This window comes from Archocentrus centrarchus, chromosome 7, assembly GCF_007364275.1.
Source record: "Archocentrus centrarchus isolate MPI-CPG fArcCen1 chromosome 7, fArcCen1, whole genome shotgun sequence".
In the NCBI taxonomy this organism is placed as follows: Eukaryota; Metazoa; Chordata; class Actinopteri; order Cichliformes; family Cichlidae; genus Archocentrus; species Archocentrus centrarchus.
Window position 1 is genome coordinate 36,003,635 of NC_044352.1, and position 17,743 is coordinate 36,021,377.

The following is a 17,743-nucleotide window of genomic DNA, read 5'->3' on the forward strand; positions in this document are numbered from 1 at the left end:
ATCTGATGATGAAATTCACATCACTTGGACCCAAGCAGATCCTATGCATACAGTGATGCACCAAAAACTCCCTTGCGATTGCTTTGGTCGCTAACAGGTTGCCACAGTCATCCACAGTTTGCATGGAAGACGCCAACTTGTCTACAAACACTACTCTCCGAGCATTAGTGAAACTGTGAAAAGTGTGACACAAATTGGAAACGGAGCTTGTTCACCTTCAAAGTAAAAGTTGCACCTTTTGAAACATGTTTTAGCAGTAAGGCACAGCTTTTATTTTGAAGGTGAACGTTATCAATTTCTGATTTGTACCACATTTTCAAGTTTCACTACTGCTTGACGAGTAGTAATATGAACCAGAGAAGATATTTATCAGATATACATTGATATATATAAATTTTAGCATATTATATGTAAACTTTGCCCAAAAAGTAAGGAGAAAAAAGAAATTATTTCTTTGTTGGAAATCCTGGTCATTTCCACTTAAATGCAGCCACATTTATAAGGACAAATCATTTGTGGTTTGTATGTATGTGAGTATGTGGCCTGTGCACATAAAACACCAAATCTTTCTGCCAATGCTGAACAGCTTATTCTGCTATTGACTCTTGTTTTGAGATTCTAGTATTCCAGGTGCTGACAATCTCAGAGAGACATCTAGATGAGATTCTGCAACCAGTGACAATCCACAATCTGGGACCGAACTCCATCCTTGAAGATGGCAGCGCTTGCTCCCACAGAGAAGGGTTTCTCATCAAATACTTCCAGAATTTGGGAGTGGGGAGGATGGGAAGGCCTGCCTGCAGTCCGGACCTCAACCCTTTTGAACACTGGCTGACCTGCAGCCACTGCCAGTTGAAGGATGGGATGCCATCCCACAGCAGTGTGTGGCCAAACTGGCGACCAGGTGCCAGGCTACTGTGGCTGTGTATGGTTCTTCCACATATTACTGAGGCAACTGTTTGTTAAATGAATACACTGTTAAATTGCCAATACATCTTGTTTCTTCAGACTTTAATCATCCAATCATCAGAGTCAATAGCAGAATAAGCTGTGTGGCATTGGCAAAAAAGATTTGGCAAGTTTTTCGTGGGCATGACCCAAATACTCAACCCACAAATGCATTTTCCCTACAAATGTGGCTCCACTGAAGGGGAAATAAACAGGCTTTCCAGCAGTATAAGATATATTGCCAAAAACATTGTTATTACAAAGAAAAGAAATCGACGAAAAACAAATTTCCTCACTTTTTGTGCCAAGTTTATTTTAACAAGATAGTTGTTCATGTGTGTTTCAATTTCACTTTCAGGTTAAATGATTTTGACAGTCTGATGCCACAAGTGGTCAAAGTAAAGCAGTCTACAGTAAGGTCACAACATTCCCAGAGGTCAGCAGTAAAGCTGATGAATAAAACATAAAAAAGGGGCTGATTGAAAAACAATGGTCAATGCTAGAAAAATATTAGACAATTTTTAAAAATCACCTCATTTTAAAGCTATCTGTAGTACACAAAGCATGATATTAAAGAATGATAACCATTATAACTGTCCCAAAATCTACTCAAGACCAACTTAAAACCCTAGTATAGGAAAATACAATGCTGTGTGCAGTAAAAATGTAGAGCTCGGCTATAACATTTAACATCAAGTGACTGTGTTACCAAGACTATTCAGTATTTACAGCAAAATCTCCAAATTACGAGAAAATGGACATTGGGTTATTTTACTTACATTTTACCAAATTTAAATTCCAAACACAACAGTACTAAATGACAACAGCCAACAAAGGCAGCTGTTTAGTAAATTGCAGCTTTGAGATTTAAGTGTTAGACACATTTTATAGGGACAATACTGGTATTCCATAATATAGGATTTCTAGTAACACTGAGATTAAGCGCTGTCTGAAACAGATGGAGTCTTTGGTCTGCAAATTTCTAAACTGACAGCATTACTACAGCACAGGCAGTCAAAGGTCTTGAGATGAGACGGAGACGGTTACTTGAAAGCTGACTGCAGTTCTTTGAAAGCAGCCCGTCTTTGTTTCTGCTCCTCGGCCTGCTTTTTCTTCTCTTCTTGCTCCTGGCGGATCTCTGCCTCAAATCGGTTGGACTCATTGATGGCCTTCACCTGTCCAACAGAAAAACACAAAGCTGTAAGAAAGTAGAAACCTTAGTAAAGAACTGAAAATCAAAAATAAATAAATAGTGTCAGCTGCCTCAGCCTACTGGCAGTAGAATCTTTAGGTGACATGAATACCCTGGAAGTACAAGTTCTAGAATTACCGTATCTCAGTAGATCTTAATGGGGTCCACATGAGCCTTAGTGACTTTCTTCAGGTTTGTTTTCAGCACTGTAGCCAGGCTGACAAAGAGTCAGAGCTCTGTAGAGCCGAGTATTCCTTTCACTTTAATTAGTAGTGACTTCATGAATTTCTTCACAAATAAAATTTGTGAAGAAATTCATGAAGAAAAAAAAAAAAGTTATTCATAACCAGATTTATCTTCATGTTCGGCTGCTTTCAGCACTGCTGGTATTTGTTTAGACTGTCTCTCTCTAATCGATCTTTCAGAGTTAACTTCAACAGTTACTTCCTCCAAACCAGCAACATGTTTATTAGATCCCATTCCTACTAGACTGTTCAAACAAGTCCTTCCATTAATTGATGGTTCAATCTTAAATATGATCAATCTGTCTTTATTACTTGGCTATGTACCACAGGCTTTTAAGGTGGCAGTAATTAAACCATTACTTAAAAAGCCATTGTCATGGTCCTGGGCATTTTGCCCAGTGCCTTTTGTGCTTGGTTAATTTCTCTAGTGGTGTTTCTAAGTTCCTTACAGTTTAGATTCTTAGTTTGTTGTAGTTTTCTGATGTTGTAGCTTTTTTGTTGTTTTTTCCAGTTCCCATTTCCCTCGTTCTTGTCCTCCCTGTGTTGTGTTTAGGTTCCCGTTTAGTTTTGTGTTCTGTTCGTCCGTGTGTCTTTCTTCCTCTGTCAGGTCTGTGATTCTGTCTCTATGTTCGATAGTTTCCTGTTTTACTTTGTCTGTGAATTTTTTTTTTCTTTTTTTAAATTATTTTGTAGGCCATTTTTGGCTTTATTCGATGGTTCTTCAGTGGAGATAGACAGGAAAGCAGTGAGGAGAAACGGGGGAAGACACATGGCAAATGGCAACAGGCTGGGACTCGAACCTGCGCCGGCCGCACAGCCAAGCAGCATATATGGTTGCCTGCTCATGCCATGAGCCACCATGGCACCCCTACTTTGTCAGTCTTTGTCTCTTGTGCTCTGTGTTTAGTTTTACTTCCCCGTCTCGTCTGCCGTGATTACATTCAGCTGTGCTACCCACCTGTTGGCCGTTTCCTGATTATCCCTCTGTATATACTGTCTGTCTTTCCTTTGTCTCTTGTCAGTGTTGTTGTGACTGTCTCATTCCGGTTTTCCCAGTTTAGTTTCCTTAGTTCTGTAAAGTGCCTTGTTTTAGCCACAATAAAGGCTCATTCTGTTGTTTACACCTGCCTGCCTCTGAGTCCTGCTATTGGGTCCTCACCTTTCACCAGAAGTGGGAAGTAACAAAGTACAAATACTTCGTTACTGTACTTAAGTAGATTTTTCAGGTATCTGTACTTTACTTGAGTATTTACTTTTCTGACTACTTTTTACTTTTACTCCCTACATTTTTACAAAACTATCTGTACTTTCTACTTCTTACATTTTTCAAAACAAGCTCGTTACTTTAGGTTTATCGAATCTGAGAAAAGTTTGCATTTCCGGTCAGTGCGGGAGCCGGTTCCTAATTGTGAGCAGGTTGTTTGTTTGTTTGTTTGTTTGAAGCCGTAGCAACAGGGCGGGGCACAGACAGCACTCTACAAGGAGGGGCTCCTGCAAACCTCGCTCGGACACCGGAAAGAGCCAGAGGAAGTTGTGCTGTACATAGAGGCTACACACGGGAACAGTGAGGAAAATGAATGAGAGAAAACGTAAAGCACAAAAAGTGTCTGCAGTTTGTCACACAGTGTGTCTGCTAGCTAAAGCAAAGAATGAGTGATAACTTCACTCAGATGGAGAAAGAAGTAAGAAAGAGGAAGAAGAGAGCAGCAGCAACAGGTCAGCTGATCACAGCCTGCACACCAACATCATTTACTGCAGCTACAATAGAAAGCTGTGATTCTTCTCCCCATGCAGAGCCACTACAGCTGATCTTAGGGTTCCTCCACCTTCTGAATCCCACTGTAACCCCTGAGTATCCTCATGTTGGTGTTTAGGTGGAGGCACAGTCACCCTCTACTATGGAGGACACAGAGAACAGAGCTGTGGTTAAATTCCCTTTCACAGTTTGTGTCCTACAGAACAGATTCAAGCTGAGTGCATTCATTAGGATTAACATTTAGATTGGAATAACGTTTGTGTTCTCATTTAATATTATTTTATATTATTACAATATATAATGAGGTTCAGTTAGCTTTACACAAAAATAGCAGGTAGAAACGTCCTTCAAAGAACTACTTTTACTTTCTTACTTTGAGTACATTTCAGAGCCTGTACTTTTTACTTTTACTTGAGTAAAGAAGTTGAACCAGTACTTCAACTTTTACCAAAGTAGTTTTTAACACAAGTACTTGTACTTCTACTTAAGTACAGAACGTCAGTACTTTTGCCACCTCTGCCTTTCACATGCCACATGGTCTCTCCCACGCACCGTGACAGCCATCACTGACCCAGCTGTCTTAGCTAATTATAGGCCAATCTCCAACCTTCCTTTTCTCTCAAAGATTCTTGAAAGAGTAGTTGTAAAACAGCTAACTGATCATCTGCAGAGGAACGGTTTATTTGAAGAGTTTCAGTCAGGTTTCAGAATTCATCACAGTACAGAAACAGCATTAGTGAAGGTTACAAATGATCTTCTTAGAGCCTCTGACAGTGGACTCATCTCTGTTCTTGTCCTGTTGGACCTCAGTGCAGCTTTGATACCGTTGACCATAACATTTTATTACAGAGATTAGAGCATACTATAGGTATTAAAGGTACTGCACTGCAGTGGTTTGAATCATATTTATCTCATAGACTCCAATGTGTTCATGTAAATGGGGAGTCTTCTGCTAGTTATTATTAATCTCTGTCTCTCTCCTCTCAGCCCAACCAGTCACAGCAGATGACCCCCCCTCCCTGAGCCTGGTTCTGCTGGAGGTTTCTTCCTATTAAAGGGAGATTTTCCTTCCCACTGTCACTAAGTGCTGCTCATAGGGGGTCATTTTGACTGTTGGATTTTCTCTGTAATTATTGTAGGGTCTTTACATTACAATACAAAGTGCCTTGAAGCAACTTTTTGCTGTGATTTGGTGCTATAGAAATAAAATTTATTTGAATTGATATCAATTCAAAACCAAATGGCTAAGTAGGAACCAGGAATAAGAAATGCTAAAATTATAATAAAACACTAAGAATACTGTAACTGCCATTACAGTACAATTTTTATTAGATATATCTATGGTATGAATTTGAACATGCTAGTTGGCATCATTCTTGAGTTATTGCATTCACAAGATTTTCAGAAAACTTGACCTGTGACCTTGTGGTCAAGGTCACTGAGATTCTAACTCGTCTGAGATTTTTGCTGGGCATTTATTTCAGCCTCAGTTTTTCTTTGCTCGTGCCTTTAGATTTTTATCAGTGAGTGAAATGCACGTGCAAAATAACTGTTGAAGAAAGTAAGGTTGAGATGAGGTGGTAGACTCAACCACTGCAAAATAATCCACTTCAGATACTCCTGGAATGCTTTTGCAGCATGTTTTAGATTACTGTCAAGCATTATTGTGAAGTGCAGTCCAATCACAGCAAAGAAGAGTGTAGAATTATACGCAGGAACAAGGAAACCCTAACTAAAACATCTTTATCTTACAAACTAACAGTCTATAAGATTGGCCTATGGATAACCTCAAGTGTTGACCACAAACCTGATAAAGTGGACACTGGCCAGACCAAGTAAGAGAATTCCCCTCTGGTCAATTATTAAAGTTCATGAATGAGTTATTGAAGTGTTTCTTCTTGCTCTTGGAAGACTGTTTAATATTCTTAAAAGAATTAAGCTGATCAGAGAAAATACAGTTTATTTCTTAAAGGGTTTCAGATGTGTCCAAAACAGCTCAAAAACCTTAAACCTCAACCAGACCAGGATGCCCCCCCCCCCCCCCAAAAAAAAAAACCCACTGACTTCATCTAGCTCATTCTTGTTAGCCCCCTTCATACACTTTCTTAGACCAGTCTTCTTACCTCTTATCTCTTAATTGATTTAATGATTTCTTTGTTTCATTTTAGCTTAATGTGCACACAAAAGTTCTTTTTGATAAGTTAAAGCCAAATAGCCATGCCACAGATTCTGATGCAGGGTGTAGATAATAAAAAAAATAAAATAAAAAATTCAGTCTCAATCAAGGTCAAAGACCTGACAAGCCACTATGACCTGGTTGTTCCCTGCCTGAACCTGCCCCTTCATCTCCAGCTAGGCTGTCAGACTAAAAAAAAAGGGAAAAAAAGCTGAGGCCTCCAGACTGCTGCATTACAAGAAGTAGTTCCCATAATAGCTGACATCTTCAGCCCACAGAGAAGTGGTTCAGACCAGTAACTAGCCTATAACTTCAATGGTAGGCAAGCAAACTTAACTTTAAGACAGCTATAACACCCATAGCACCCCCGTCCCTAAAGGAAGTAATTCAGAGCTCCCTTCGGAGCTGCAGAGGAAGTGCCCTCAGGGCCTTTCAGCTGGGAAAGATATCAGAGAGAAAGATATCGTCCAACTTAAATCAAATTCGACTCACCATTTCAACACTGTCAAAGCTCTGATATCTTTATTTTTGTTGTATTTTTTATTAATTTTCTTTTGTTTATGTCAAGTACTGATAGAGCTTCTGTAGGGAAAAGGGTTTACTTAAGAGAAGAGCTTTTTTTTTATTGAAATGGAGCAAATTGGGATGATACCACCCTTGGAAGAGCAGAAATAAGCCTTTTCTCCCAACAGTAATCATGGCAAATGTCAACTCTCTGCCCAACAACAATGATGAGCTGGAGATGTTGGTGAAGCCTCAGAAAGTATACCATGAGTTGGGTGCCCGGTTGGCTTAGTGGTGAAGCCGGCGACCACATTCATATGCCGCGTTGCAGTGTGGTTCAAGTCCCGGCCTGCCGCCAATTTGCCCGCGTGTCTTCCCCCCCATTTCCTGTCTCTCTCCACTGCTGATAAAAGCCGCTGTGGCCAAAAATGCAAAAAATAAATAAAGTATACCATGAGCGCAGTCTCATGTGTTTTACTGAAACACGGTTCAACCAAAACCTCTCAGACTAATGAGGATCTACCTGGTTTCACCTCATACAGTCAGACAGAGATGCTAAAGCTAGTGGCAAGAAAAAAAGTGGGAGTCTGGCTTTGTTTGTGAACCACAGATGTTGTAAACCTGCACATGTCACTGTCAAGGAGAGGATGCGTTGTCCTGATATTGAATTGTTGGTACTTGGTGTGCAACCATATTATGTACCAAGAGCATTCAGTCATATAATCAATATTTGTGTGCAACAGCCAAAGATCCATGTGAAGCGCTCCATGAAACTGTTGCTAGGATACAGAGTAAACATCCGGAGGTACTCAGGAGACGTCAGTGATGTTTCTCTGTCCTCCCACCTGACTGGATTCACACAGTTAGTCGACTGTCCTACCAGAGAAATTAAACACTTGATCTGCTGTACGCCAGTATGTCAAAGAAGCTCACAGAGCTACTGTCGTCCCACCACTTGGCAGATCAGGTCACAGCTTGGTCTTTCTGCAGGCGTGTTACAAACCCTGTGTGCAGAGACAAGCTGCAACTGAATTCAGTCAGGAAATGGACACCTGATGCTGCTGAGGCTCTGAGGGACTGCTGTGAATGCACAGATTGGAATGTGCTGCTGGAAACAGACGAGAACAGCGTGGACACTGACTTTGCTGAATACATCAACTTCTGTAGAGACACAGTCATACCTACAAAAACTGTGTGCTGCTTCCACAATAACAAACCCTCGATCACAAGTGACATAAAGGCGGTCCTCAAACAGAAAAAGGTCGCGTTCAGGGACGGTGACAAAGAACGGCTCAAAGAGGTGCAACAAGAGCTGAAGAAGAGACTGAAAATGGCAAAAAGAGGAATACAAAAAAGAAGACAGAAATCTACAAAACAGCAACATTCACGAGGTGTTCTTTTTGTTAAGAAAACTAAGATCTCTTGACATCAGCAGTAAAATGCTGAGGTGGCTAGTGTGCTGTTCTATGCTGCAGTCTGCTGGTTGGCAGCATCAGAAACAGGGATGCAAGAAGACTAGTGAGGAAAGCTGGCTTTGTAACTGGAGCCAGAGTGGGCACACTGGGAGAGGTGGTGGAAAAATACACACTAAAAAGATGTTAGAAGCCATCCTGGACAACTCATTTGTTCCCACAGCCATCAGGCTTTTCAGTTCTCATCCAAATAACAGATGATCTATGTCAGACATATGAATTTTGCTCTGGGATCAATAAAGTTATTCTGTCACACTACATTCTCTTGATGTGGAGAGGAGAGGGCTGGAGCCTATGATGCTGATACTCGGTGTGGAGTGCACACCGAGTATCAGAATGAAGAATGATGGCACGATGCAGCAGGGAGCAGCTTTTCCTGATTTTATGCAGGAATGTAGTGGTGCCTTTTCACTTTGCTTCTTTTTCTCCTTTGTATTGTCATTAATAAACTGCATATCCTCATTCTGAGTCTGTTTTGCTTTGTTTTGCTTGATTAGCTTCCTGGACTTCAGGGTCTGGTTTATGTCCTGGCATACAGTGTGAATTGTAGTATATAAACAGGTTTGTGCTTTTCCAAACTAAAAGCAATCCCTTTAGTTTGCCACAAGGTTCTAAAAAGTTCATGGATTTTCAAAACAAATACATTCATGTGAAAACTTCACAGGACTCTGTGCAGTTCTGTGAACAACGCAGTTAACTGCACAAGATTAGCAGCATCTGGCTCCTAGTTACCCTCGTAATTCCCATAGAAGCAGAAAGGCTGTACATTGTTTTTCACACAGCACTTCTGCTTTTTGGCTGAGTTTTTGTTGAATGACACTCTGTAAGCTGTGAAAAAGTTTTCACATGACTCTGTGCAGTTTCTTTTTCACAGCTATATGATGGAGCACTACATCAAGGGGTCAGAATCACTGGTTTTGTTACTTCATTAAAATCTTCTGTGAATATTTTAGATAAGATTGTGCTGTAGTTTCTCTGAATTTAATATACAGGTTTTCTGATAAGTTCTGCACAGTCAAATTAAATGGCAAACCTGACTTTATAGGTTTAATGCTTGCAGCAGAGCTATTTTGTGTTGCGTTATTTTGTGTTGAATAATGCAGTTAACAGATGTAATACTAGGAATCATCATGGTGGTGCAGTAGTTGTCACTGTAATGTCATAGCAAGGAGGTTCTAGGTTCAAATCAGTGTGGACATTGCACATTTCTGTATAGGTTTCCTCCAGATACCCTGGCTTCTTCCCATAGTTTAAAAAAAAAAAAAATGCAAATTAGGTTAATTGGTGATTCTAAATTGGCCATAGATGTATATGTAAGGTAGATATAATGTTTATGTGCATAGAATCAACTGCTATATAATTGTGCTTGAAAAGTTGAATGTGGCTTATAGTGAAAAGTGCCAGTCTATTAAATTTCAACTTACTTTAGCTTCAAAAAAGGTCTTTGCACCTTTGACCCCCTCTGTAGAAACATCAATTTCAGACAGGCGAGCAAGGGCACAGAGGCCGCTGTCCTCTGCCAGCTCTCCTGCTGCCGCCTTCCTGAAAATCAACAGGAACTGTGGAAGACAAACAGAGACACTGATACAGGACTGGAACTTCACATACAAAATCATTTTAATAAAAAGGTTTTCTTGTTTTACCTCTCTAAAGCTGAGCTTGTTGTCCAGGTCTTCATCCACCTCTTTGATCATATTCTTCAAGCCGATGTGTGTCTGTGGAGCTCCAAGCTTCTCCATCATCAGCTTCAGCTCCATTAGGTCAATGTAGTTATCTTTTCCAGCATCATACCTTGACAGAATCAAACACAGAACTGGCTACAGTTTGGCCAACAATAAAAAGTTATTTTACACATTTAATATATTATAAAATAAGAATTCCCCACTCGCCCTGTGGGCAGTCTTTGTCCTCCAAGCTTGGGTCCTCTACTAGAGGCCTTGGAGCTTGAGGGTCTTGCACAGTATCTTAGTTGTTCCCAGGACTGCGTTTCTTGTAGTCCATACAGGTTGGCCAGTCTGATCTCACAGTGTCAACTGACTGCTCAGCCCACCAGTAGCTGGTTTCTGCCCCCTTGTTTTGCCCCTTCAGTTAGGCATTCTGCCTGCGTCTCGTCCATTAGCAGCTGGTTCATTTGTGTTGCCAGTCACTCATGGAGTTCGCTTCTTTTGCCAGTAGGTGTGAATCATGTCAGGGCCTGGTGCTGTCGTCTCCATATTTGAGACTCTTTCCTGGATGTCTGCCACTGTGATGGTTACTGGAGCCTTGCTCTGGCATTCAACTTACCAGTTGTTCTTGGGCTTGGCACCTCATCTCAGGGTGTGGGGATGACAACATTCCCCCCCGACCTGATGTCCTGTCTCCCTCTTAGCATTTGTGTTGTAACTCAATCTGCAGTTGCAATAGCAGTTACTTCTTCCAGATAGTGAAAAACTGAGCTATTAGTTGTTTCAATGTCTAGTCTAGATGGTGGGATTTGAAGAATCCATAAGTCCCACATTCTCTTCATGTAACCCCTTTCATATACAGTACCAGTCAAAAGTTTGGACACACCTAATTCAGTGGTTTTTCATTATTTATTAATACTAAAATCATCCAAACAATGACGAAATGTTTATGGCTTTATTTAGTAAACACAAAAGAACAAAGAATCTAAAATGTAAAACAAAGTAGACACCTCTTGCTTAGATGACAGCTTTGCACATCTTTGCATTTTCACAGTCAGTTTATGAGGCAGTGACCTGAAATGGCTTTCACAGCTGTGCTGTTAACAAGGCACAACTGTTAACACCTCAAGAGCTGTCAAGAGTTCGTCTCTTGCATTTCTTGCCCTCTTAATGCGTTTGGAGCCATCAGTTGTGTTGTGAAGAGGTACAGTAGCTACACAGTGAATAGCCCTATTTGATTCATGTTCTAATCCATATTATGGCAAGAACGACTCAACTAAGTGAAGAATGAAGGTCAGTCAATCCAAAACATTTCAAGAACTTTGAAAGCATCCTCAAGTGCAGTCACAAGGACCATCAAAGGTTATGATGAAACTGGCTCTCATCAGGACCGCCCTGGGCAAGGAAGACTGAGCATCAAGTGTTCAGAGAAGACTGCGTGAATCTGGACTTTACAGTAGAATTGCTGCAAAGAAGGAAGAACAACAAGAGGAAGAATATGCCGGGCCAAGGCACACAAAGAATGGACATTAGACCAGTGGAAATCTGTCCTTTGGTCTGATGAGTCCAAATATGAGATCAGATTTGCCATGGAATTTTAAGTTCTTGTAGTTCATCTATACAGTATCCAATCCGGCCCGAGCTTCATACAGTGACAAAAAAGTACACCCGTCTTTTGGTTCTAAGGTTTTACAGATCAGAGCATAATTCTCTGAAACTTAGGTAAATATATCCTCAGATGACAACAGAAGACATATTACAAAGTGTCATTCAGCAAAATCTAAGCCAAACTGCAGCACCATAAAGAGGGGAAGCAGCAGCCAGGTGCACTTGATTAACTGATCATCAGCAAGTATAACCACCTCTATAAAAGCAGAAGCTTTGACAGTTTGCAGGTCTGAAGCATTCAGGTGTGTGTTAACACAATGCCAAAGTAAATGGGAAAGGCTAAAGTTCACCGCAGTGCAGTTAGAAAAAGACTGAACAATACTGTTAAACTGGTGCTTTGATCATCACAGGCGCAGAAAGCAGGACAATATATTAACTCAACTCTTCATGCTGCTTTCTAACATGACAGCTACAAACTTCAATATTAAGTTAGTGAGTGTGTGCAGCTCTGACACTCTGCCGTAGCCTAATAAGGGAAAAAATAAGAAATCACTTTCATTTGTTGGCCAATCAAACTGAAGACCCTGAAATCTGCTCTTGTGCCAAGTACATAAAGCAGCTATCACACACAAGAGTGCCTGCTGAGTGAGTGCTGCAGGACAATCAAACTCTCACAGGCAACTCTGCTGCTAAAATTAAATTCAATCATATTTGACAGTTTGAGGGACAGAGCCCAAAAGAAGAACAGCCCTAATGTCACTGCTTACTTTCAAGTCAGCAACACCACAACCTTCTTGACTGACAGAATCAGTTAACTGCATTACATTGAGTTACACTGTAATATTTTCAGTAAAATTAACAGTTCCAAAAACTATCAAATTCATTCATTTTTGCTGTGTAGCATTAGAAATCACTACAGATTATTTTAATACTGCAGAAATCTTAAAAACTATAGGGATTCTAAGGAAAGTTCTGAAGACTATGCACTCCTGTCCCATTAGTCTGTAAAATATCTCACTCAATACCTTATTATGATTTAAAAAAAAAAAAAAAAAAGGATCAGGAAAGGAAGTCCGCACCAGGCTCTAGCAATTAAACCTGTTGGATTGCAGCCAAAATGGAGACTTAATATACCTGACACAAAGGTGTTCAGTCTGCAGCAAACACATCTAATTGCATATACCATCACTGAGAAGTGTTTCAAAATTTTCAGATTTTTACGGCCGTTTTAGCATCAAACTGAAACCAGTGATGAATCAGTACATCCACCACTACACAACAGAAATAACAGTCAAATCAGTGAACTTCAATATGCAAAAAGCAAACAAATTTTAAAGGCAGTAAGCAAACCCAACATTACTGATAACAGAGATAAACCCTGTCAAATTGTTTTTGATTTATTTGCATTTTGGATTCATACCCACAACAGTGACTCAAAGCATAATTTTGCAGTACACGCAAGACTGGACGTGCATTGGACCCACTGTCAGACCCTACACTGGTGCAGTGGGTCCTTGGTTCCTTCTAGAAGTTTTTTCAACACAGCTTTATTGCTACAATATAGTGTGCCAGTATGTAACTTTTACTGAAAAATGACGGGGGTGATCATTTGGACCGTAAGCTGACTTTCACCAAACCAATGGAAAGAAGTACATGTCTTAAAGAGGACTACCTGTAAGTTTCATTGGAGATACCATTGCCTGAGATTCAAAGGTCCAATTGACAGCAAAAAGATTTTAACTCACAAGATAATTATAAATGTAGAAACCATAAGCCTGATTGGGTCTGAACATGTAGTCTCTCTAACAAAGAGTATATGTCATCAGCAAAAGACTTAGATGGTCTGGACAGGCCTATACATGAAAGAAACATGAGGAATCTGGGTTAGGCAGTCAAAACTCATGGACATGCAGAAACAAACCCTCCCCCGGGGAAAGGAAAAAAACCCTCAGTCTGCCAAATTAAGAAAAACTTTCCCTCACTGGAGACCAAAGTTCTTTATGATATCTTCATATTATTTAATATGACATTTAACAAATCCAAACCTTTAAGGATGCTTTAACAAAAATTTTGAATGAGCTTCCCCCAGCTGACAAATGCAAAATGTTTAACTGTTCCACTGTTAATTAAAACAAAATTCTTTAAAAAAAAATTACTTAAAAGAAAAAAAAATAGTCATCATAACAACAACAATAATAAATAAATGAGAATAAGAATAGTAAAAGGCCACTTGGGTGTTGTGTCATTCAGCTACTGAACATCTCCTACACCCACTAGGTGGCGTTGGCAAGTGCACAATAATTACATATAGTGCTGCTATATATAATGCCTGCACCCAACAATGAAAATATGCTAATAGGATGATAATTATCAACCTACTGCTGATTTCCTGTTGCCACTGCAAAACTAGGAGGAGCATCACATCAAAGTATAAAACCTGACATATCTGGTGCCCACTAGGTGGCGCTCTAACAATCACTGACTATGGGCATATCAGCGTGTACAGGGCGGGACTCTTATCACGCCTGAAGTTTGGTGCAGCTCGAACAATGTGTTACAGCAATTTCAAGCTTCATGGGGAAACATTAAAATTCCCCACCAGGGTCACGCCCTTTGAAAACTTTCAGTTTTCAAAAGTACATAACACCAACTCCTTAAGGCTTTCCTGACCACATTTTATACAGTTTAGACTGAATATGAAATTGATCCCATGAAAACCCAAAGAGGAGTTTGAAAAAGTACAAGAGCTGGAAACTGCAAAAAAAAGGCACCAAAAATTGTCTAATTAACTTTAAATGTTGGGTGAAGGGCATGGCTCCGAGGCGACTTCTTTTGTGTGTCTTGGCATTATACATGTGTGTACCAAATTTCATACAGATCTGTGAAACACAGCGAAGGGACTCTATAGGTAGCACTACAGAGCCATTTTGGAAGATCAGTGCCTGAAACTAATAAAACATGTAAATTTTCACCAAACATGACACATGAGTTTTTGAGTATGTTTCGCTTCCAAAAGGCAATTTATTTGTCCAAAAGATAAAAAACAAACAAGAGGGCATTTGCACATATTGTGCTCAGGCCCTAATAAATGTTTCCAGCTGAAAGTTACAAATTTAAATCTTTAATTTGAGCAACAAAAGCTGCAAAACAGAACATGAATATTGAATTCAATATTACTGTCCAGCCCCTGAGTGAGTGCTTTACGCTTCAACACTCTCATCTCTTTCACTAAATGGGGTGATGTCATGCGTTGCCATACTCAATTGTGGCTCTGTTCCTTTGGTCACACTACTTATATAAACAAATAACATTTAAATTCTCCAGCACTGCTTTTAACCAATCAAATCAGGTTATGAAAACATCAAGAAAGCCTGAAATAGAAGCAGCTTCAAGCGCCTTGAGGCGACTGTTTGTTGTGATTGCTGCTATATAAATAAAAATGGACCGAACTGAATTCCCACATGGATAATGGGAAGTTCTATAAACCACATGATCTTACGCTAAAGTAGCTTTGACTGAACACAGATGGGTCTAATACAGACTAAGAATGTGAAGGCAGTACACATTCTTGCATACTGCATTAGAAAGTACAAGGAAACACTTTCAAAATACTTCAACAAGCTGATATTCCTCCATAACCAGGGGAGCATTTGATATTTACTGCAATGAGCCAAGGCATAAATGACACATTAATGACTTATCTGACTTAATAACTGAATACTATCATCTTTCCTAAGCAGTTTTCACACATACACTGCAGCCCTGAACAAATATCAGCCTGTGATGTGCAAAGGTTTTGAGCCCCACCCATTTCATTATTAGGAAAAAGATAAATCTGTGCAGTGATTTATGTGCAAATATAATGTAAATACAGTATATGAGGTAAAAGAAGAGTTTGCACACTTATTCTGCCTCCAAAAACCCGATATGGCAGCAGTCAAAATGCTAACACTGACGTTTCAAAATCCAGAGTCTAAACCAATGAGTGATGTCATGATGACTGGATCCCTATGGTCTATGGCTGTCAGCAGCATGAGCCTCTCATCACTGCTAGATGAAACCTTTGTTGTCCAGGGTTTGGTGATTAGTGGGTGCAGTTTGGTAGAAGAGAAATTAGTTTCCACATCAAACTTTTCACAACAGGATTTCTTTATATTTTAATGTGGTTTTCAATAACACTGATGATTTATGGAAAGAGATACTGGTGCTGAGTTTTTCAAATGTGTTTTTTTGGCATTGCAACGCCACAATACAGATGCCATTTAATATCATTATATCTAAGAGAAGACAGACATTTCAACACTGTATTTCCAACACTGGGGAATGCAATCAAATTCATCAAGAATTAACAGATCAGAGGAGATTTGTCCACAGGGGCAGAGGAAGCTGCTACTCCAGTAATGTGACAGGAGAACAAAATATATATCATACAGGACGCACAACTGAGTGAAATAAAATGCCTTTACAGCAACACCTGCAGGGCAGGTAAGAGGGAGCAGGCCAGCACATCTGGGATAGGGTGGGCCTCTGCTGTCTTCCATAGGCAGGGCCTCTTATCAGTTTCGTGAACTTCAGTTTTTCAGGCTAATCTCTTAATCACCAAGACACATAAAAATGACGAAAGGCCTCCTAACATTCAGACTTGCCTTCAACAGGTTATTAATAAGATTCACCAGTGATGTAATCTGAAAGTTGTGTTTGTTGCTTAGCCATTTATAGTCTTTCCTATGGGTTTATGCAGCTTCATAGTACTCAGTAACATCATTAATAATAAATAAATCCTAATCAATAAGACACATACTGAATCGGTCTAGACTATTTCAAACTACTACACATCAGCTTCCAAAGGAAACACTGACGTCCATGTTTGTTCTTTACAGTGATCATGTGACCTTTTGCAAATGTGTCAGTGTAGGCATGACTGTTCACATGGAAGTCACCTACAGAGGATAATGCAGACAGCCAAAGAGAAGTATTATGAGCAGCGAATCAGAATTGTGCACTAAACTGTGCAGAGTAAACGTAGCCCTGATACAATAATCTAATGCCCACAGTCTTCCTTTATGTTGAAGGCAAAACGTTTATGTGAAACTATCAGTAATACAACACACTGCAATTCATTTTGAAATGTGGACAAGACTGAGAACACAATTTCCTCATCAGTGACTTGCATATTACACCCACCCTGAAACCACTCAAGCTCCAGAAGTCTTTGGGTACATTAAATTTAGCACATCCTACAGATGCAATACATTTTTCTTTACTAATGAGTATATGCGTTCACTATCTCAGCCTTTACCCCATGAAATTTCAGTCATTAAATTAATTCCCAACTGTTTGATCGTTTCACTGAACCTCAGATTTCCAGCGTTGTTCCTTATCTAGCAGCTTGTTTTTCTGCCGTTTCATTTTTATTAGTTTGATAAGACATTTCTGTTGAATTGGGACGTGACCTACACCAGCAAGCTGACAACTTCCTTATATGCGCAATCTCACTGTTACTTCCTTGAAAAAGTACTAACATGACATTAAAATTAAAATGGGGAAGCGCTGTTTGCCAAGCGTATATTACCACACACTTACGTTTTGAACAAAGTTTCCATATCTTTGATCTGCTTTCGGGAGAACTCTTTAAACTCGGTGTACGGGTTGAAGATCTTCATGCTGGGCTGGGAGTGCTCGCCGAGCCCCTCGTTCAGCTCTCCTCGCCGAAACAGTTTAGCGCCGAGCTCCGAGTCCGCGTTGGCCGTGCTCGGTTTCTCCTCCGACCCGTTGTGATGTCCGGGGACATCCACGGCAACAGGCTCCTCGGCTCCTTCTTCTATCTGCAGCCGACGGCTGAGTTTGGACGAGAGCTCATCTGTGGCCATTTTCAAAGCGGGAAACTAATAATCAAACACACAGACACAAAGTCAACTCTCTGATAAACGCTCGTAAACGGCTGCGCGCGAAATCACCAGCGCACTCACCTTTCTTGCCCTCTTTTAATTTTGGGGGGAAATAACGCAAAGTTCACATGAATGCCACCACTCCACACTGTACAGGACGCCAGATAACTGCTCCGCACTCTGTCACGTTATTACCACACCTTTTAAAGCGGCAGTCAGAATAGCTGGTAGACGGAGGTGTTGTCACGCTGCTGCGCTCATGCTGACTTAAAGACAGAGACGGTGACTCC

The 17,743-nt window shown here is 40.3% G+C and overlaps 1 protein-coding gene across 1 annotated transcript; it reads right to left on the reverse strand.

Moving 5' to 3' along the window:
• Nucleotides 1-1,049: 1,049 nt before the first annotated feature.
• efhd2 (EF-hand domain family, member D2) lies at nt 1,050-17,737 on the reverse strand. The gene is made up of 5 exons (XM_030733481.1): nt 17,535-17,737; nt 17,149-17,450; nt 9,937-10,084; nt 9,718-9,852; nt 1,050-2,123 (listed from the first exon to the last, which is right to left on the reverse strand). Exons 2-5 carry the CDS (start codon nt 17,433-17,435, stop codon nt 1,992-1,994), a joined length of 702 nt encoding a protein of 233 aa, XP_030589341.1. The 5' UTR covers nt 17,436-17,450; nt 17,535-17,737; the 3' UTR covers nt 1,050-1,991.
• Between the last annotated feature and the right edge of the window lie 6 nt (nt 17,738-17,743).